General features: G+C 37.0%; 1 protein-coding gene across 1 annotated transcript in view; it reads right to left on the bottom strand.

Moving 5' to 3' along the window:
* PTPRM (protein tyrosine phosphatase receptor type M) overlaps nt 1–23,911 on the bottom strand; it is a 749,396-nt gene that overhangs the window by 271,873 nt on the left and 453,612 nt on the right. Inside the window, exons 9-12 of the mRNA XM_040632384.1 lie at nt 19,199–19,507; nt 13,374–13,483; nt 7,553–7,754; nt 4,485–4,587 (exon numbers count right to left, since the gene is read on the bottom strand). Of these exons, the coding sequence (XP_040488318.1) occupies nt 4,485–4,587; nt 7,553–7,754; nt 13,374–13,483; nt 19,199–19,507 (724 nt within the window). The remainder of the gene's footprint in view (nt 1–4,484; nt 4,588–7,552; nt 7,755–13,373; nt 13,484–19,198; nt 19,508–23,911) is intronic.

The raw sequence follows: 23,911 nt of genomic DNA, 5'->3' as shown, positions 1-23,911 counted from the left end.
CAGCATCAGGGGAAAGTGACAAAGAGGAGTAAATGAAAACATCACACATTTGTCAAGTCTACCACGGTAATGAATTCAAGGTGAAATCTATTTAATAAAAACCTGAAAATATTACATAAAAATAAATAAATTCTTCTTTTATACATGAAACTGAAGTTTTTATATGGTACAAGTCTTTTTTTTTTTTAAATCAAAAGTGTTTTGGATGAATAAAACATTTATGCCTGCCTCTTACTAACAGAAAATATTCCCTGTCTCCTTTGAAATCTTACCTAGCAGGACACGCGCTTTAAAAAAAATAAGGCAAAGTATTTCTTCCACCCCTTCCTTATGGCCTCATCTCTTCCCCATTCATAATGTAGTGAAGTTCCTATTTGCTTTAAAATTGCAGCCCTGATTCTCAGCAACTGTAACAATTTGCAAATAACTGCTGAGGAAGTGTTCATTGCGAAGACAACCATAGTATAAGAAGTTACCAATGACAGTAAAAGCAGAGCATTAAAATAATTAGGACTACCCTTGTTAGAAGAACAAGGTGGCTGCCATCCATTAAAAGTGTACTCGCACGTTTAGGCATCAGCTTGAATGTTTTGGTTGCTGCTGTGATTGTTGCCCACCTCCCATCCCCATGGACAGGCAACTTATTATATGTTTTCCCCACTCAGTAGTTTCTCCTGAATGAATGAATCAAAGAATGAGTACTTAAAATGGTAATTTTCTAACATTTCGCTGAAATGAATATCAGCATGTTTAATTAACATATTCAAGCACTGAGTTTTAATTAAGAAGATATATAGCTCCAAAACATTTATGAATAAACTGAAACAACAATGCCTAAAGAACAAAAATGAGAGTCATTTGAAAACACCATCACCTAGGGTGCAACAACCTGACGGAGCCTCATGCTGTAGACCACGAGAACGTGTAAGACATCATTAATGAGAGACACTGCTCACGGAGTGTGCATCACAAGAGTAAAACCACGGAGCGAATTTTTGTTAGTGCAAGAAAAGCACGTGGTTTGTGTAAAACTCATTCTTTATTTAGAGCTGCTATTTTACTGGCAAATCACAAGGATTTTCTCTGTTGGCTTGTGTCTGTGTGTAATGAACAGTAGAGAGAAAAGAGAGAAATGAGGGGACTCTAAATGAGTAAAAGAAAATTAAGCTTTCCCCTGTCTTATTAAAGAAAAAAAACTGAATCCATGAACAGACATTAAAATTCTGTCCTAGGTGCTAGTTTACTAGCTAGAATGATGGAATTTGTGTTCTTCCTGGTCATCTCAGGATTTAAATAATTTTATGTGACAGAGCTGATGTGTTGATCAATAAAAAGACAGCAATTGTTTACGCTGAGAGTTTAGTACAACTTTAAGAATCCGCATTAAGCAAGCTGAGTGTTTGTAATGGACTCAATGCAGAACCACCTTACTTAGTGAAGAGCATAAATGAAGTGGGACTGAATTTTTAACACCAATGATTATGGATTAAAGAAAAATCAAATCAATTGAAAGAATTGGCTTTGGAAATCACACAATGACAGTATTTTTGAGCATATAATACCGTGCAAAATCCAGGAAAGCAAACAGATGTTCGCTTCCATTTCCCTCCTTCTTCAAGTATTTATCTTATCATTTGGGAAAAGCCTTCTTGTATTGCAGTTTGATTACATGTGCATTTTGCAAATTTCCAGATGTGTTCAAATGTTTTAATCTACATTATGGCTTTATATTTTAGGTCCCCATGATTCCCTAATCAGAGTTCTTATTTCTCTAAACATTAAATGAAATTGAAAATTTTCATATACCTCATTTAGTTTGAGAGTATTATGGACATTTTTTCCAAACTAGTCTTTCTAGATATATTGGTCTTGCATCTACTCAATAGATAATCAGTCCCATTATGTTGTGCTGTAATACCAAAACCCTTGAAAAGAACATTCACTTTTCTGTAAAAAAAAAAAAAAAACCACAAAAAAACAAAACTAAAACTAAAAACCAAAAAAAACCCCCAAACCCAACAACAACAAAAAACACAACTTTTTAACAGGTGGGGTCAAGACAATTTCCATTCGCAAATGTGTGCCGATAATATTTACCCATTTAAGATAAGTATCCTTCCAGTTAAGGTGATATCTGTAGTGGGTTTGCCTGTAATGCTTCTGAATAGTGTCCCATAAGAACTGATCTTGATTTTCGAGTAGATTTAGATGATGAGCATGGATAGTACATTTATGAATTTCAAGATGCTAATATTGCAGAAGAAGGTATAAGAAAGACAATGAAAAGCAATCTTGGAAAATTCAAGGAATGTTCAGCCAATAACAAGACGATATTTAATCAAAGCGGAGCGATGGTGAGCATGGAAATAAGGCATCATGATAGTTGTGAAGGACGGTGCGCTAACATAAACTGAAATGTTTGAGTTAGAGACCGGCCTTCAAGAAATGATGTGAAACGTGGTGAAGCTATGTATTTTGAACACTCTGACAAGCATCTGAATGTGTATTTTTTAAGAATAAAAAGCCTGAGGATATCTACAATTAACTACCTGGTAAGGCTTCAGTTTCCAAAAACAACAAGAAAGGTATAAAAGAAAGCAACAGCATAATACCTTAGAAAGGCATGTTTAAGAAAATATGAATAGTAGTTTGGAATGCAAGAGGCACTTTAAAAAAGTAAGGAAAGGAGAACTGGGGAGGGGGCTGGTATAGATGGCGCAAAGGAATATTATTTGAAAACTCAGACTTGGGAAGATCTATACAGAGACGTGCATGAAAATCCGACTGGAAGTGTTTGAAGGAAAGAGGCGGTGAGAGCAGAAAATGAAAAGGAGTTCATGTGAGAACAGAGTAGAATAGGGAGTAACTGGCTGTTTTGGAGAAATGGTTAGGATTTCAGATCCCTTCCGTTTGGAGGCCTTGAAGGTGAGTGGCCTGTATGCTTTCATTTTTTCGTGATGCTCCTGCGGGAGGACATGGACTTCCGTCCTAACAGCCCACGCTGCGGAGTCCAGGCAACTCTTAAATTGGTCACACGAAAATGATGCTTCCAAGGCCATGGTCAGAGCATCAGTTTTCATTTAATGATACTTCAACTTTCTGGAGTGAAAAAAGTCTGCCCCATGGTCACAGATACACTCGGATCCTGACCAGTCATTTAATGAGTGTGTGTCCTAGGTCATCTGGATTAAGGCAACCTTGTGGCCCTGCACACACGTCAATGCAAAGGGCCTAGGTAGTGTCAGTGGCTACATTTTTCTAGCAGTAATACTATCTTAAATTTGGAATAGAGCTTTGGCATATTTCATAGTGTTCCCACAGACTGCGCTGATGAATGGCAGTCTTAAATCCCTGGCATGAAAATCCCTTCCTACTATGTCAAGTCAACAGAGTGAACTAGAAATTGTCTCATAAACTTTTCTAGATTTTTCAAATAAAAATTTCTGTGATCCCACCCTAAGCAGACTTTACTATCAATGAATGCTGTTCTGTTTTTACTGCTAACTCTGTGAAATGAAGCTTGTACATATCTTATCATGTAGAAAGAAGTCCAACTGATTGCTCTATGATCCCATATTGAAAACATGATCACATAAAGCCAGGTTTGAAAAGGTTAATGAAATAAAATTCTACACAAGGAGTATGGAAACAAACCCTATATAGCCTTAAATGGGAATGTTAAATGTTTCTTTGGGGTACGCTATTCAAAATAATTGGTTATTTTGAAGGGAATCTATTCTGATAGCACAGAATGTCTAAATCCCTCTGAAACAAGTAGAAATTTCATTTATATAGATTAATGAGCTTATGACAAGTTCATACTCAAGAGTTATTCAGGCATTCTTTTGCTCCTTCCTAGGAAGAATAAATTTATTTTATTCATTCACTGTAAAAGTTACACTTTGTAATTTCTTAGCTATATAAATCATTATGGAATGAGAAATGGGGCCTACATGTTGGTGATAAATATGTTAGAATAAAGACTTCACAATGCTCTTTCCAATCATCTGTTTCTTTTAAAAAAAATAAATATACACCACATATTCAACAGAGAAATTAGCCAATTTCCCAAAAGTTAACTGACTTAAAACCCCAGGTAAACAAACAAGCAAAAAACCAAAGGTCCTTTTAAAGAACAGAGCTCAGGATAAAAATGCCATCTGCCCTTGGGTAACTAAACTTCAGCAAGCAATTACTTTTTAGAACTAAAGCCACCTCTCAACAGACTAAGGCTTTTGTTCCTTATCTTCAAAGAACAATCCACTTGCATCAGAATCAAACTCTGTACATAATACTTGATCACCTCACATCAAAGCACTTTCCCTTTCCTGAGTCAGTTCTTTTAATTAGAGCTAATAAAGATACGGGTTTACATGCTGACTGATGTTCGTAGCGGATCCCTAGAAAACACAGTCAAGAAATTCATCCGTTTGATGTTAGTGTCTATCTCTCTGGAGCCAGCCCAGACCTCCTCTGCTCAGTACCTGACAGGTGCGCCTCGGCTGTGTGCTGGTTTCAGCATGACCGTCACCGTATTGTCCGTTTGATTCAAAGGGGTCTCGAGCTCATAAGCCGGCATGGAAGGTGCTGGGGGAAAAAACGTGTGAGATGGGAAACTCATTATTTCTGGTCGATCTTTTCAGTTTTCCTCCTAGTTGTGTTTGCAAAGAACATTAAGAAAACGGTGCACTTACACTGCAGCTATGAAGCCACCATGGGCAGCCTCCATTTACATACCCTACACGGAATATCAGGACCCGCTGCTAAAACCAGTATATGTCGACGTCTTTGATCTTTACATTGGGAGAGAGTATGAGGGGGCTTGTGAGATGTTAGTCACATTCTGTCTCTTGATCTGCATCCTTGCTAAGTGGCTGTAGCTTAGCTTGAGAACATACATCAAGCTGGGTACTTATAATTTGTGTACTTATCGGTAGGTATGCTTTTGTTGAAAAATAACTTTAAATGCATATTGAAGAAATCATCACTAGGATCATGAAACTGAACATTCTAGCTCTCCCAGCAAAGTCAAGATGCAAGACTCTGTGTGTGCCACAGATCCATCCAGGGACCTGAAGAAAACTGTAGAAGCCAGAGAGGCTTGTTGAGATTAGTGACCACTAAGTGGGCTCCTGGGAGAGCAGGAAGGTGGAAAAGATATGGGAACTGGAGTAAGGAAGGCTTGGGTTTGACTTTCTGTTGCTTTGTTTTAATCAGCAAAAGAGCTTAGGCCCATGAATTATCTCTGGACCTTCAGTTTACTCTTCTTTCAAAATAGGAGAAATTACCCTCTAGAGTTATTATGGGAACTCAAAGAGATAATCAAGACAGTCAGGCAAATATAATTCTACAAATGTTAGTTCTTTTCCTCCACCTCTAGCGAATCCTATTTCCAAGTCCATTTCCTGGCATTCTTTGTTTTCTGGATTGTTCAGTCTTATCATGAGAAGATAATGATATTTGTTATTTTGTCATCACCATGGACTACAGAGATGACTTCATGAAGCTGCGATGTGGGTGGGCACACGGTCTTTTTAAGACCCACAGGTGCAGGTGCCTGATGAGAACGCTAGTGATCATTTTTTTTTACAAGTATAGTTTTTTAAATCTCTTACATATAAAAAGCTTTTATGTAAAAGACATGGGTTATATCTCATTTCCATTTATTGGATTTTCTCAGCATTAAAAATTAACTCCAATTCTATTAAAAATTAACTCCGATTCATAACACAGAATTACATTTTGTATAGAGAATAGTTCTTTATCTGAGGTCCATGAAAGTAGAAAATTGGGGCCCATAAACTGTAATTTTCTTTGAACTATAAAAATCAAATAGTTATTCTTGATGAGTCTGTGCAGGCTAACTAAAATGTCAACTGCCTTTGTTTTGGATAGAACTGTATGAACTTGGTGAGCTAACAGTGGTCAGACTCACATCAACCAGAATTTTTAGATAACAGAAATGGTAAAAATGAATTATTTTTTCTAAAAGAACATTCTCTTTAAGGTAATACTCCTTGAAATATGGTTTCCATAGGGGAAAATTACCAAAACAAAGGAGGCTTGGAGATACACATATTGGCACACATTTCCGCTTCAGTCTCCATCCTAAGTTCAAGCACCAGATTAGATCATCTTAATTACATCCAGGTATTAATGCACTTGATCAAGATCAGAGAGGGTGTGCATGGAAAATTACAACTAGATGCCAGATTTTCTGATTCCAAGTCTAGTGGTCTCTAGAGATGTACAACCTATACTATTTTCCTAACCTCCCAAGGACGTCTTTCTCTTCTTCCAACTCTCCATATTGTTATTACCTAATGCTTCCTATGAAATACCAAGTGCATACTGAACTTTAAGTTGAGTTTGTGCTCATAAATAAAATCTTACATGATGAAAAATTTCCCCTTAAGTTATAATTGCTTAAAAACAAAATTCCAAACCTCCCTCCCTCAAAAGCTAATTGAGTGCTTATAGTACTTTTTTTTTATTTTTTTAGATTTTATTTATTTATTTGAGAGATAGAGCACACAAGCAGGGGGAGGGGCAGAGGGAGAGGGTGTAGCAGACTTCCCACTGAGCAGGGAGCCCAACATGGGGCTCGATCCCAGGACCCTCGAATCATGACCTGAGCTGAAGGCAGATGCTTAACCCACTGAGCCACCCACGCACCCCTATAGTACTCTTGTTGTAAGCACTTCCCTGCCTCTGATTCTACGCAAAAAGTTTCCAAAAACTAGAAATGAGGGACAATAGATATGAAAATAAGGCTAAATATGATTTAGCTAACGCTGATTGATTAAAAGAGTTATTTCCCTCACCTGCCTCCTGCTTATCTTCCCCCAACCAAAACAGGCAAGGCCAAAACTCAAATACTTCCCCAAAGGGAAAAAAAAAATGGAAAGAGGAAATGTCCATGGAATTTTGTTTATTGCTGTTATATAACCCCACAGCAGATGGCAACTCCATTTCCTCTAGTCTGAAGCACAAAGACATTTTCTGCACAGTCGCACATGCCCAGAAATACTTCTCAAATTATGTCTTTGGTTGGATAGCATAATTGAGTCTCTACCAGCAAAAAGCTGGAGGCTGTAAGTGCCTGGTACCACCCTTCTGTCATCGCAGAGGACATGCAACCACTAATGGGGAAGGTCCCAAGGAAGGCTGATCCTTCTGGAAGCAGACTCCATATAATGCTGTCTTTCTGCTGAGCACTCAGTTGTTCATGGCTCATTGCAGAGATCTTTTGCTGCTCTGGTAACTTGTACTGTGAAGGGGGTAGGAGCACACAGACCAGAACCCTCACTCATGCTCAGGTCCTCCAATGCAAACTGACACAACATGGCTACTTCCTACCGCAGGGGATCCTGAATTATTAAGTATTTGCAGTATCTCATTCAATTCCATGAGTCTGATTTTCATACATGCCAAAGCGTTAATCTGAATACAATGTGTCAGTCGGGGTGAGCTTTGTATCCTTGACAATGGGGATAAAAAAAGACAAAAACACTACCTCTGATAAAAGACATAACTCACAAAGGTATAATACCTGATATTTTGGTGGTGAACTGATTCGTTGCTGGGGGTCCAAACCCCTTAGCTGTGCTAGCTCGAATGGTGAAGGAGTACGTGGTCCCTGGATACAGCCCAAAGAACAGAAAATGGGTTTCATTCCCCAGTTTTGAAACTCTTCCACTTTGATTGGATAAGTCAATTTCGGGGTCAAAGGAACTGACTGCTTTGTAGGTGATCTGCAAGAGAATAAGAATGCGATAAAATATCTGGAGCAGATGTACTGGGATCACATCTTTATCCAATAAACCCCTGTGATGTATTCACTGTCAGATGCTTTACGATAAGCTCCTCTACTCACTTAGACTCTTCAAATCCTGGATCCGGTGAAGGGGCGCAGGAATTGAGCCAAAACTGCTATGAGTTATTACTTTTAGAGACAGAGGAACTGAAAGCCAGTAGATTAGAACATAAAGGATGAGTTCAGGTTTAAGCTAATACCTTGAAGTTGTTTGCTTTCAAAATGTCACTTTGGAAAACTACATTACAGTTGGCTTAAAACAACATCACAAGATGTACAACTAGCTCAAACAGATAAGGACCGTCCAAGGTAAGGCCTCATCTCTCATCCAGGGGCCAGTATGATTCTGCACTGAATAGGATTATTGTCTATTGGAAACAAGGGCACTTTTAAATGTTTTCATCAATGTGGGCAAAGATATCTGCTCTCACAATAAATCCTAGACACGTGTCAGGAGCTCTTGATGGTATGACCGTGGTGCTCATGAAGGGTCATATTCACTTCTTTTCTTCAGAGCAACGCTGTGAATAGAACTTCCTGTCGTGATGGAAATGTTCTACTCTGAGCTCTCCACTATGGTAGCCACCAGCCACGCGTGGCGACAGAGCACTTGAAATGGGGCTAGTGAGACTGAGGACCCGAGCATTTAATTTAATTTAATTTAATTTAATTTTCATTAACAAAAATTTAAATGTAAATCACCGTGCATGACTAGGAGCTGCCATGTCAGGGAGTGCCACTCTAGAAGGCTCTCGATGTTTGCCACATAACAGGTGTTCAAAGCACATTGGACGCGTCTGGAATGTGTGAAAATAAATATACCATAGGTGTCTTGAAATGTGCCCTTTCAAATGATTTTTAAAGAATTTCACCGTAAGTAGTTCATCAACTATTCACGAACACGCATTTTAGTGGTGATTACTAACTTCTACTGGTTGTAACGACTTAATTTTTAAATGTGGCATATTCAAAAGTTTTAAATTGCAAAACTGAGCACTTTTCTTGCTTTTAAATAGGTAAACTTACTTATAATTTATGTGCATGAACACTAACACTGTTATTATACGAAGTGATAATTGACATTCTTTCTTCTTATATTTATACTATGTCATTATAATTAGGGAGACCTCTCTGAAAGAATATTTAGATTGAATCATCTACGCTTTGGCAAGAAAATGTTTGCTGTATGTATTAATCACTACGGTGCATGCCACTCTCAGAGTTAGGCAGCGTATCTGTTGTTAACCCTCTAGCCGATTTCCCTCACAAGGTTACTCTTTGTCGAGAGACAAGACAGTGTCTCCCACCAGCTGCTCTGGGAGGGACTTGGGCATCGTCGCCACTATGTGCTTAGTTGCTTACTTAAGTCTTCATTCTGACACATCTAGAGAAAAGGGTAGTTCACTAGATCCAAGCTGTGATGGCGTATTTGCTCCCCAAAGTTTATTCATCCATCCATCCATCCACCCATCCATCCATCCATCCATCCATCCATCCATCCACCCATCCATCCATCCATCCATCCATCCATCCATCCATCCATCCATCCATCCATCCATTCACCCATTTGAAACACATTCACTGCATGCCTCCAATGAATGAAGCACTTGCTTTTAGGACTGTTACTTCTAGTAGAGAAGGCACAGTATCTTTTATACCTCTGTCTTCTCCCAGTCCCTTTACACACACACACACACACACACACACACTCATATTCTCTCTCTATATATACACACACATATATATATATGTATATATTTCTCTCTCTATATATATAGTTTTTATTTAAATTCCAGTTAGTGAACATAACAGTGTAATATGAGTTTCAGGTGTACAATTGAGTGATTCAACACTTCCATACGTCACCCAGTGTTCATGATGACAGTGCACTCTTTAATTCCCATCAGCTATTTAACCCATCCCCCTACCTTCCTCCCTTCTGGTAACCATCAGTTTGTTCTCTATAGTTAAGAGTCTCTTTTTTGGTTTGCCTCTTTCTCTGTTTATATATATATATTTTTTCCTTTTTTTTTTCTCTTTTTGTTCCCAAAGCTTGTTGATGGGTTACTCTCATGACCAGGAGCCTGGAGTTTACTTACTAGGCGATCAAGAGCCATATAAAGTCAGTGAGGTACAATGAAAATACTTGGACCATGTATATCCCTCTGTATTTGATAAACTTCTAGAAACAGACTTGATACACAATGCTTAAATTTTGATAGGTTCCCCCAAATTGCCTATGTAAGAGATGCAAAATGTATGTTCCCATCAATAGCCTATGCACACGTGCATTTCCCCACATCGCTGTTTAACACTTGATATGATACAAACTTAACTTTTCGTAGCACTTGCTTTATTTCATTTTTGAATCATTAGTAAGGTAGGATAGGTATCTTTTCATGTGCAAATGCTACTTGGATTTTTTTTTTTCTGTGAGTTGCCTCCTCTTATTCTTTGTCCAGTTAGATTTCTAATGGAATGTTTTGTCCATTTCTTAGCAATCTGTATCAAGTCTGTTTACAGTGGCCAAAAGCCCATCCACTGTTATTAATTTTGAAAATAATTTCCTCAAGTCTTCTGTCTGTATTTAGGCTTTCCTAGTGCTATCTTTTGTTGTTCAGAAGTTTAAACTCTTAAATAAGTAAATCTGTCAATCTTTTAGTAAGATACATTAAAGAAATATCTTCCTTATTTTTCTTTCTTTTTTTTTTTTAAAGATTTTATTTATTTATTTGGCAGAGAGACAGCCAGCGAGAGAGGGAACACAAGCAGGGGGAGTGGGAGAGGAAGAAGCAGGCTCATAGCAGAGGAGCCTGACGTGGGGCTCGATCCCATAACGCCGGGATCACGCCCTGAGCCGAAGGCAGATGCTTAACCGCTGTGCCACCCAAGCGCCCCATATCTTCCTTATTTTTCATATAGTGTTCTGGTAGTTTAACTTTTGTGTTTAGAACGTGAATCCATTTGTTATTTTTTTTCTTGTATGATGTGAGGCAGGTGTCATATATGGCACATTATTCTTGTAAAAATGCTGGGTTTGCTAATATTTATTAAATTTTATTGATCTCTATTCATAAATGAACTTGTACTATAATTTCTACCTTGTAAAATTTTGGAAGGGCATACATCCAGTTGTTACCTCTGAAAAATGAAATTGGGAGGCAAGGATATTATTTTGACTACTTCTGTACTTAAAACATTCTTTCAGAGAGCACTATTACATTTCTAATTCAATAAAATAAAAATTTTGATTGCTGTTGAGGAAGGCTGTATCTATCAGTCTAGGTTTTAGGCCGATGACTCTGATGAAAATAAAGGGCTGACGGAGAGGTAAGGGACAGGAAGGCCCAGAGCCTGAACAAAGGTGGGGAGAAAGGAAAGGCTAGTTCAAGAAGGCTGAAGATGGTGGTTAGGGGAATGAAAAGCAGAGGCAAAGACTGACACCAGGAGAATGCTTTAATGCTGCCAACTGCCATGACTCCCGGCAGAGAATGAGGACGTCAGCATTGTCCAGTCACTGATGGTGTGGTGTATTTCCTAAGACGTAAAGAGAACCTGAAAATAACCCGAAGCCACAGCATATCCATTGACAGCATTTACAGCATTCAACCTGTTTCCTCTTCTCTCCTGCAAAAACTATGACAATTTACCTCGCCTTCCAGTTTGTACCTATAGTCAAATGTGTTTCTATGCTAGAACATACTGTCTGTAAGATTCCTGCTTTTTTTGAGGGGGCAACTATTCTATTTCCTTAGCATGACGTCAGTACCCAGAGACTGTGGTCCTCCGGAGGGGACCGAGTCTGTTTCAACATCGGTCCTTGGCTCTAGGAGGAAGCTGTGCCTATCACTGACTCTGGCACAGGCTGGACATGGCATACCGTACATCATAGCTGAAGAAGAGCTCCCTCCTGAGACCTATTTAGAGAACAGAAATCCCCTCTCCTACTTCTGGAAAATACGGGGGAAAGAGAGAGAAAGATTTGGTGGCCAGAAAACTTGTATTTAATCACTGAAGCCTGATGCACACATTTGACATTTTCCCTTTGGTACCTAGAAAAATAAACCAACTTATTCCACTTACCTAGATCTGATTTTTAAAACCCTGATTTACCACATATTCAGGTATCCCCATTATAACAACATTTAGATCAGGGTTCAACAGGGAGACCCTGGCCACTGAATTCAGAGAGATTAATGGATTCTTCTTTTGAATTATTATCCCTATTGTTTTCATGCTAAAGTTACTTATTACACAAAGGCGCATATTCAATGGCATCAAGAAGAATGAAACTGGCTATTATTTTCTGTCTGTCTAGATATCAACATGTGGCTTTTAGGACAGATGGACTTATTTCTTGGAACTTAACATTGGTTCTTTTCTAGTAAAATATTTTTAGGTAGGCATCTTTAAAACTGAGCCCAGAAAATGGTCTTGGGCCCAACAATATTAACTACAAATTCTGATCACTGAGAAAAAATCTGAACTTGTTTGATTATAACACTTAGCTCTTTAAAAGCTGAGCCACAGATTTTCATAACACCGAATTCTTTCACAATGAAGCAGCCCAATGAACAGCATCAATAACTTAACATGAAAATCAACTTTTTCTTTTATCTTTTCTCTTACTTTGTTTAGCTTTCAATTAAAAACATTATTTTTTGCATTTCAATACCAATTTCAAAAGGTAAAAGGAAACATAAATGTGAGGCTCGTTGGGTCAGAGAGGGGGTTTACCAGTGATTACTGTCTGACAGCTAATCTGCTCAGGCTTTTGTCAGCAGTTCTGAAAGGTATTCAAGCAGAGGTTCCACAGGAGGAATTGCCATGATTTTTAGAAACCTAACAACATGTAATTTCGTTAAATTTGCATTCAAATAAATGCTTGCTTAAAAAAATGCACCTGCTTGTTTCTATGACAATAGGCACAGCGAATGATGCTCATACAGATGTGATGATGACTGTCACCCCCGGTACTGCTGTTATTTTTTTCCTTGAACAATTCATCAAATTCTTCTCTGCTATCATTCAACCATTTGATATGCCTCAGTAGACAAAATTATGTCAAGGAAGCCTAAAGAATGTTTTGCTAATACTAAGAAACCAAAAGACATTATTCTATTGTTACCCCTGAGACAATGTCTATTGACTTGGCTAATTGGATAATCAGCGTTCTTCTATAATTCAGTAGTAAAATATTTTATAGCTAGCAAGAATAGGATCATGTGGTTGCCTCCTAATCAATGTACACTTCAAAATACTTACTGTTTTTAATATGGGTGATTTTTTAATACTATGTTGTGTCCTTACATATAATATATATTCCAGAAACATCTAAATCATTATATATATACATCCTGAAATGATACATAATTGAAAAACAGGGTTTTTTGGTTTTTTTTTTTTTTTTTGCTTCTATGCAGTAACCATTGTAACTATCAAAGGCATTAAACTTCTTAAAAGACATAATGCCATAATGCATTTTTAAATACTAGGCAGTTTAGGTATCACAGAAATTATAATGAAAAATTAAATTACTAATGAATGTATATACTACCTCATATAAAGTGATGACACCATATGTTTGAATTGGTTCTCGCCATTGAAGAAATATCTTCTCTTCAAAAGTACTTCCTTGGATGGATTCAGTAGGAACAGCACCTGGCACTAGAAGGGGGGAAAAATCAATAAATGTTTGAGAGCTCTGCCCCCAAATTAGATTTTTTTACACATTCGGCTTTTCACTCTCATTTGAAATGTAAGATTTAATAGTCCATAGATACACTCAGTATTCTTTTAAAAATCTGAAATTTAAGACCATTTTGGCTACACTGTCCTTTTAAAGAAAATAATCTCATCACTTTTTTCTTTAAAGTTTGAATCAATTAGACGAAGCTCAGTAATCACTTTTTAAATGAACTTCCACATTCTTCAGAAATAAAGATATAGAGCAATAAGAATTCCCACACATTGCTTGTGGGAGCAGAAATCAGTACAGCCACTTAGGAAAATAATTTGATAGTATTTAGTAAAGTTAAAGAGGCATGTATCATATGATCCAATAATCCTACCTCCAGAGATATTTCCTAGTAATATTCTTTTTTTTTTTTTTTTAAAGATTTTATTTATTTGACAGAGATAGAGACAGCCAGTGAGACAGGGAACACAAGCAGGGGGAGTGGGAGAGGAAGAAGCAGGCTCATAACGGAGGAGCCTGATGTGGGGCTTGATCCCATAACGCCAGGATCACGCCCTGAGCCGAAGGCAGACGCTTTAACTGCTGTGCCACCCAGGCGCCCCTCCTAGTAATATTCTTGTATGTATGTACAGGAGACATGTAGTAAGACATCAACATAGCATTTTTTAATAAAAATAATAATTTGGGGACAAACTGAATGGTTTAATAAATTGTTATAGTCACACAATATAACACAAAATGACAGCTATATATATAATCATGGATGAATTTTATATTTAAAATTTTATGTTTTTATATATTTTATACTTACAATATTAAGTGACAAAATTATGTGAAAGAAAAATAGATATGAACTATTGTACTGATATTTAATATATCTGTTAAAAATACACACAAATAGATGTTCTAAAAAGATGTGATGTAGATAAAATGATATGTAATAATAAATATTTTAAAAATTATCTTATTTATTAATAATACAAAAGACTTTGGGGATTTTTATGCCATTTTTTAAAAACCTGAAATATGTAACACCTTTTGACTAGTTTTCAAATAAATCTAATTGACATAAGGGAAGGTGGAAATTTACCTGCCAATTTCTATAAAATAACATTTAATGTTATTTTTAAAATACTGTTTATCTCGTGTTCACTTAAATTCAGTTTTTGCATATACACTATATCATACACAAATTAGTGTATTAGTGTGTCTATTCCTTTTAAAACTAGTATATCTGTAGTATTTATACATATATTTGAAGGTACAGGATCAAATTTTTTGGTGACAGTGTCAGTAATCAAAAAGTGGTTAGAGAGGACTCACACTTCTCAAAACTTACTACAAAGCTATAGCATCAAGACAGTGTGGTAGTGACATAAAGATAAACATACAGATTAGTGGAGCAGAATTGAGGATACAATGTACATTTGCAGTCAACTGATTTTCATTAAGGGTGCCAGGAAAATTTAATGGGGAGATGATAATCTTTTCAACAAATGGGGCTGGTACAAATGGATATCCACATGTGAAAAAATGAAGTTGGATTCTTACCTCACACCATATATAAAGCTTATATCAAAATTGATTTAAGAGCTAAATGTAAGAGCTAAAACTACAAAACTCTTAGAATAAAACATAGGTGGGAATCTTCATGACTTTGGATCAGACAATAGGTTCTTGGACATGACACCAAAAGTCAAAGCAACAACAACAAAAAATACAGATAAACTGTACATCATCAAAATGAAAAGCTCTGTGCTTCAAAGGGCACTATCAAGAAAGTGAAAAGATGACACACCGAATAGGAGAAAAGTTTTGCAAATCATATATCTCACAAGAGACTTATATCTTAAATACATAAGGAACTACTAAAACCCAATAAGAAAACAAATAATCCAATTAAATGGGCAAAGGGTCTGTATAAAGTTCTCCAAAAAAGATAAACAAATGTCCAATAAGCACATGAAAGGATGCTAAGCATCACCACCTAGCAGGAAAATGCAAATCAAAACCACTAGGAGATAGCACTTCACACCACTAAAATGGCCATAGTCAGAAGGCAGATAGTAAGTATCACTGAGAATGTGGAGAAATTGAAACCCTCATATGCTGTTGGAGGAAATATAAAAATCCTACAGCTCCTTTGAAAACCATCTAGCAGCTCTTCAAATAAATATACATTGATAAATTTACCATGTGAATTCCAGTCCTAGATACATACCTAAGAGAACTGAAAACATACACTACTCAAAAAATTCTACACAAATATTAACATAAAATTATACACAAATATTAATATATTAATATTAATAGCATTTTCATAATAACCTGATGTCAGGGTGACATCTTTGCAGAATGAGCTGCAAAGGAGGAAAAGTCACTAGTCCTAGAGAATGAGCCAGGAATACAGAAAATTTTGAAAGTCAAGATTTAAATTAAGTCATTGAAAGCTCTGTGGACAGAGTGACACGATGCAGATGTATTTTACTGAATTGTTAAATGCTGTTTAAATTCATGTATAACTAAATTACAGTGTTTAATAGTTTTAGGTGAACAATACAATGATTCAATAATTCTATATACATTTCTCAGTGCTCATCAGCGTAAGTGTACTTTTAATCCCTCTTATCTATTTCACGCATTGCCCCACCCAGCTCCCCTCTGGCAACCACAGTTCTCTGTATTTAAGAGTCTGTTTTATGGTTTGTCTCTTTTTCTTCCTTTGTTCATTTGTTTTGTTTCTTAAATTCCACATATGAATGATATCATATGGTGTTTGTTTTTCTCTAACTTATTTCACTTCGCATTACACCCTCTATGCCCATCCATGCCTTGTGGCAAGATTTCATTCTATTTTACAGCTGAGTAATATTCCATGTATTATGGAATTATGTCCATCTATATGTGGACACTTGGGTTGCTTCCATATCTTGATTATTGTAAATAATGCTGCAATAAAAATAGGGGTGCATATATCTTTTTGAATTAGTGGCTTCATTTTTTGGGGGTAAATCTTATGGTAATTCTATTTTTAATGTCTTGAGGAACCTCCATCTTGTTTTCCACAGTGGCTGCACCAATTTACGCTCCCACCAACAGTGCATGAGGGTTCCTTTTTCTCTACATCCTTGCCAACAGTTGGTATTTCTTGTGTTTTGTTTTTTTTTAATGTTTTTTATTATATTATGTTAGTCACCATACAGTACATCCCTGGTTTCTGATGTAAAGCTCGATGCTTCATTAGTTGCGTATAACACCCAGTGCACCATGCAACACGTGTGTTTTTGATTTTAGCCATTCTGACAGGTGTGAGGGGATATCTCATTGTAGTTTTAATTTGCATTTCCCCCGATGATGAGTGATGTTGAGCATCTTTTCATGTGTCTGTTGGCCATCTGTAGGTCTTCTTGGGAAAAATGTCTATTCAGGTCTTTTGCCCATTTTTTAATTGGATTATTTGTCTTCTTGGTACTGAGTTGCACAATTTCTTTATGTATTTTGAATATTAAACCCTTATCAGATATATCATTTGCAAATATCTTCTCCCATTCAGTAGGTTGCCTTTTTTTAAAATTGTTTCCTTTATTGTGCAGAAGCTTTTTATTTTTATGTAGTCTAAAAGTTTAATTTTGCTTTTATTTCCCTTGCCAGAGGAGACATACCTAGAAAAATGTTTCTATAACTTGAATAAATAAAATAAGAAATGAAGGAGGAGAAATAACAAGCGACACCACAGAGATGCAACTGTATTTTAAAGATTAGTTCTGTGGGTGAGTAGGCAACATTAGAATGGGGCAAAGCTGGAGCCACCAATGAAGGTTAGAAATTTCAGTATGAAATAATGAAGATTTGGATATAGATAGTGGAAATTGAGAGAAAAGCACACTCTAATATTTTGGGAGCAGAAACAGCAGGAGTTAGAACCAAAATAGAAAGGCACAAAGAAAGGGGGGGGTAATCGGAAGGGGGAATGAAGCATGAGAGACTATGGACTCTGGGAAACAAACTGAGGGCTTCAGAGGGGAGGGTAGTGAGGGACTGGGATAGGCTGGTGATGGGTATTAAAGAGGGCACGTATTGCATGGTGCACTGGGTGTTATACGCAACTAATGAATAATGGAACTTTACATCAAAAACTAGGGATGTACTGTATGGTGACTAGCATAATATAATAAAAAATATTACCAATAAAAAAAAGAACCAAAACAGGCAGAGATATGCGGGGTGGGGTGGGGGGAGAGTTAGAGGTGACCCACTGACAATGTTGGCAGTTTCTTTTCACTTTTCGGAGAGATGAGGAGGAACCAGAAGAAATAGAGACAGGGGGCGCCTGCGTGGCACAGCTCAGGGCATGATCCCAGCGTTATGGGATCGAGCCCCACATCAGGCTCCTCTGCTATGAGCCTGCTTCTTCCTCTCCCACTCCCCCTGCTTGTGTTCCCTCTCTCGCCGGCTGTCTCTATCTCTGTGGAATAAATAAATAAAAAAAAAAAGAAATAGAGACAGGGCTTCTAGTCTCAGCCAGATTGGGTGACCTGCAGCAAACTAATATTCCTTATAAAAATAACTGCAAAAAGACAACCATTTGAGAACAACCAGCACAGGGAGGACTTGTAGGGCTACAGAAAACAGAAGAAAAATTTGTGGGGTGAGCTCCTCCTTTACCCTGGCTGTTCCCATGTTTTCCTTCCAAAGCAATATGCATGGTGTTGTATAGGTGATAAACACTCAAAAATACTTCGTCAGCTCTTTAAACGGTACAATGAAGTGTTGTTGTAAACATTTAATGCATGTTATAATCAATAATCAAGGATCATGGCATAATCAGCTGCATAAGAAAAAAAAAAGTGTAACATCTCCTTTTCCCCAGAATTTAGTAAGTGTATTCATTTGAGGGGCTTCTCAAGTTCTTTGCCACTTATTCTGATGCCTGGCAAATAAATTGTAGGTCAAATATACAATACACTGCCACTGCATTTTATGTTCCATATGTACGTGTTATTGTATGTGGGCGTCCCCTGTATAATCAACATAAAAAGCTCATTTATATCTATGCTATGGGATTCAATGTATAATTTTACTATTTTAAATTATTTCAGAGGTTTATTGCAATTGCGTATTAGCTTTTTTTGATGAGTTGCTGGTGACACACATTGTCTATTTGTTAAGTCCTTGTTTATGGAGGTAATATCCAATTACAATACTGTTCCTATGGGAAAGTATGATCTATTACATGACCACCAACCTAATGAGGTAATTTCTCAGCACTGTGCTGAAAAGTAAGGGCAGCCTCTATTTTGTGCTGAATTTTTATCTGAACTATGAAGTATGTTTCAGAATACCATTTCAATATATTTAAATAAGCATTTCATATAAATAATACCCAAGTAGCAACTCTTAAGTCCAACATGAGAATAAAACTTGAATGGAAGAACTATTCAGAGCAATACAGAATAATTATATAAAGAAAGGTAACTCTATGACTCATAAGGAATTAAACTTCTACATCTTTATTCCTTTACCTTTTAAAATCCATGCTTAAGTTCCCAGAAGCACATTTATATTACTCAACAGAGTAACTAGTTCCTTCATTTTCATTATAGAGACCTCAATTTAAAAGAAATAAAAGCTGCTTTTCTGATGCATATGTATTTCACACAAACACATCATTTAAAAGTACTTACAATCTTCATCTGTCTGTACTATGAGTTCTTGACTTTCCTTCCGTCCCTCAGGATTCATGAGGATGAGTTTCACGCTGACATTGGTATACGGTGAAAGGTTAGTGATTGTATGTTGAGGGTGTGAATTATCTGTGTCCCAGCTTACTTCTTCTCGCACTTGCTCCTGTCCTCCGACTTGGTAACAGTAGTGGACTGTGAGATTATAACTATGGCAGCGAGTTACGTTATACCCAAATGGCTCCCAGCGGATAGTGATTTGTCGAGATTTGACTTCTACCACTTCCAGTTTTCTTGGGCCACGCATGGGATCTAATATCGAAAAGGAAAGGAGGAACAAGAAAACATAAGAGAAATGAATTATAAGAGTTCTGGTGAAGTTCAGGTATCACAGATAGTCCTCCTTGTCCCCAGGATCTGGTCTTCTCTTCTTCCAAGATAATGAAATCCCTAAATCTTAGCTGGGCATAACACCACCCAGAATCAAGACTAGAATTTTTGGTGTCTTCTGCAGTGAGATACGGCCATATGCCTAAGTTCTGGTGAATGGATACAAGATGAGATCAAGAACAGATTCTGGGAGGTATCCTTAAAAAGAAGGGCTCACCATTTTTTTTCCTTCTTCCTATCCATTAGGTGGATTTAGGATATGAGGGTTTTTTGCTCATGTCGCCATGATGGACCATGGAGCACTTAAACATGAACATTCAAAGCAATGATGAAGAAGGAGCCACATTGAGAAACCACCTTACACCAGTTAGAAGGGCAAAAATTGATAAGGCAAGAAACAACAAATGTTGGAGAGGATGTGGAGAAAGGGGATGCCTCTTATACTGTTGGTGGGAATGCAAGTTGGTACAGCCACTTTGGAAAACAGTGTGGAGGTCCTTTAAAAAGTTAAAAATAGAGCTACCCTATGATCCAGCAATTGCACTACTGGGTATTTATCCCAAAGATACAGACATAGTGAAGAGAAGGGCCATATGCACCCCAATGTTCATAGCAGCATTGTCCACAATCGCTAAATTGTGGAAGGAGCCGAGATGCCCTGCAACAGATGACTGGATTAAGAAGATGTGGTCCATATATACAATGGAATATTACTCAGCCATCAGAAAGAACGATTACACAACATTTGCAGCAACATGGACGGGACTGGAGGAGATTATGCTAAGTGAAATAAGTCAAGCAGAGAAAGACAATTATCATATGGTTTCACTCATTTATGGAACCTAAGAAATAGCAGGAAGATTGGTAGGAGAAGGAAGGGAAGAATGAAGGGGGGTAAACAGAAGGGAGAATGAACCACGAGAGACTATGGACTCTGGGAAACAAACTGAGGGCTTCAGAGGGGAGGGGGGTGAGGGACTGGAATAGGCCTGTGATGGGTATTAAGGAGGGCACATATTGCATGGTGCACTGGGTGTTATATGCAAATAATGAACTCAACACTACATCAAAAACTAAGGATATACTGTATGGTGACTAACATAATAAAAAATTATTATTAAAAAAAAAAGGAGCCAGAGTTCCTGATAATCCCTGAGTTACCGTACTATCCCCGACTGTCTACTTCCAAAATTTTCATAGAGAGAAATACAGTGCTTTTATTTAAGGCTATTTTCCCCTGAGGCTCTGGTACATGAAACCAAACTTAATGCTCATTGATAAATATATTTTATCTTTTTAAATTAATTTATGATTATGTAATTGGCAAACATAAGAGAAAAAGCTTGAGAATTCAGCATGAAATAATATAACGATTACAGAACATAAACTTCTGAGCAGGACTGCAGGCCTTCTGTGACTTTTGATTTGTATAGAATTTCATGCAATTACTGCTCTTTCCTATCCCTGACAATGTCTTAGTATTATTCTTGAGCCCAAGCTCCAGATACAGAGTTTCAAGCTTAGAAATCGAAATGACACGCAGGGAATATAAGCATTTTAAATAGTTTAAAAGAAAGAATGTATACACAGACAGCTTAAATGTCTTTATGAAATAATGATGAAAATATAATAATACTAAATACATAATATTTACTGAGCACTTACTATGTGCTATACAGTTTTCTAAGAAGTTTACCTTTCAGGGGTTTGGGGAGAATCTAATCTTAAATGTTCTGTTTTGGAATATCCATAAATATACTTTCTCCATATATTCTGATTTTTTGTTTTCCTTAATTGTGGTCATCAGAAATGAATGTAAGGAGATCTACAATTGGTAAGGGAAATCAGCATGAACATTTGAGAAATAATAGCTACCATTTGCTGTATGTGCACTTATTATGTGTAACTTGCTTTATATGTAGTCTCTATTCCTCAAAACAATCCTGTGAACCAAGTACCATTCTTCTCAATACATAGATGAAAAAAATTGCAGCCAACGTTGGTTCAAGAAGTTGGTTCAAGGTTTGATGGTGGCTGTGAATTCATACCTGTCTGACAATGAGACATGCTGCTTTAACCTTACTGCAGCGTCTCTACCAAAGTAAAGAAAATCAGATAAGAAGGAATTGTAATGTTCTATATACCCCAAACTCCATCTAAAACATGACCAAAGAATGTAAAATATAATACAGATCGCATGTATTTAATTGTGGAACACAAGTGCTGTGAAGACTCTTTCTTCTTCTCTAATACTACAGAAGAGGGATCTATGCCATGTTCCCAGTTCAGCGTTAGCAGATAACTCTACCTGCTACTGGAAATTTGTCCGGACTGTTACTGAAGTTCATGTCTTGATTTCTGTTTGTGTTTCCCACTCCTTATTTGCTCCATCATTTAGGATCTACGGAGAACCTAGAACTACTCCCTTTCCTGTGACCTCCAACAAATAAAAACATTTCAACTGAAATAATGCTTTGATTTTATATATGCAAGATGGAATTTATCTGCCAGATCTCTGCTCGAACCATAAAATGAGGTTAATAATGACCATTCACGCTACCCCTTCCTGTAATAACTCTAGGAACCAAAGACGAGTAAGATAAAAACTCCCCCAGGGAATCTTTAGTGGCGTTCCCCATGGAATGTTCCATACTACTAAATCATTTTTTTTTAATATTTAAATTACTAGTGTTAGGGGAAATATCATAAGTTATTTAGAAATAACTTGAAGGTTTTTTTCAAGTCTAGTGACTTCTTACAATGTAAAGGAAATGTCTAATTTTATATAATGCTTCATTAGTTGAATGTTTACAGAAACTTTTAATAAGCTCCAGATCTCTTATACATAAACAGATTAACATGCATCTCTTTGCTACTTTCCTTATTAATCACCGGTATCCGTTGGAAGTGTTCCAAAGCATTTTCCCAAGGTTTTCATCAATTTTATTTACGAATAAAATGACTAAATGTTTCGGATATTAGTTTAAACAATGCTGTTCTACCTTAATTTCCATAGAAAACTACTTTCTGCTGCATAAATAAGCCTGCATCAATTCAGCACTTCTTAGTCAAGAAAATACACACATGAATGAAGTTCCAGGATTAAAAACCCAAGAATTCTGTTTACTGCTCAAGTTTTCTTGAAATGCATGCTAGCTTCCTCTCTGTTAATACCTAAAAAAATTCCATCATGGTAAAATTGTTTCAAACTTTACATAAATTTGCCAAGTAAAAGAGTTAAGTATTGCACAAACAACCATTATCTATGACCAAGTTTCCAGAGTCCCTACTGTCAGAGTGGTAGTTAGCAGACTAGAGAGACAGAGGCTGTATGAGGTCTAAATCTTAGACGAAAAGAGGCTTGTGCTCACTGGCTTGCATCTTCAATGAGATTCTGGCTAACCAAAACGAAATATGTTACAGAAGCTGTTATAAACAGAGTACCTCCATTTATGTTCTTCACGGGCCTTTGTCTGGGGTATAGTGCTGTTGTGTCTCCTACTATGTCCATACCAAAACGGCAGGGTCAAATCATATCAACAGGGGGCAGGGATGAATGCCACTTTGAGTGTCATTCTATCCCAGTTATTCTATGACTTCTTCCATTGCCCAAAAGCTTAAGACACAAGCTGAATCAATACTGCGACACAGACAACACAGTCCGCCTGAGATGGAGAGCTGTCATTTCTCTTGCCAGGGCCAGGAGGGAAGAGTTAGTTAAGCATGATGGGAAAATGACGTCTGAAACATAAATGAATTCCATGCACTGCCACGTACCTGTGATAACATCCTCTTTTGAGGGTAGTGTTGATAGGCTAAGTCCAATGACTCAGGGAATCTGAAAATCCTTTCAACTCATCCCAAGCAAATGGCCTGATTTCATTGCTTTTTTTTTTCTTTTCTTCTGCTATTCTGCAAATTGAGCTCTGATTCAGAAATGGTTTATAATGGTTACATCTTAAGTTAGTGTTTTATAGTCTCTTTATCTTCACTGTTTCTGGTGGAACCATTTCTATTAGCGTGCCGCTAAGTGTGAATGAGGCATTCCATAGGGACATGTGCTCTAGTGAGTTATACTGATGATCACTGCAGACTTTGAAGGGCATTGTTGTAGAAATATATCACACTCTAGGCAATAAATGGCAACTTCATAACCAGAAATGTGTAATTTCAGTGGGCTAATTACAACTCATACTGCATTTCTAGGAGCAGAATACAAGCACTGCCAAAAACACTTGGAATATATTACTACCATTATATGCACACAAAATAAATCTCTTAGGGTTAGATAACAGGGTAATTAATTATATTCACAGGACCACTCGT

Source organism: Ursus maritimus, unplaced genomic scaffold (assembly GCF_017311325.1).
Source record: "Ursus maritimus isolate PB19 unplaced genomic scaffold, ASM1731132v1 scaffold_18, whole genome shotgun sequence".
In the NCBI taxonomy this organism is placed as follows: Eukaryota; Metazoa; Chordata; class Mammalia; order Carnivora; family Ursidae; genus Ursus; species Ursus maritimus.
The sequence above is the reverse complement of the archived record's forward strand: the minus strand, read 5'-3'. Positions and strand labels throughout refer to the sequence as shown.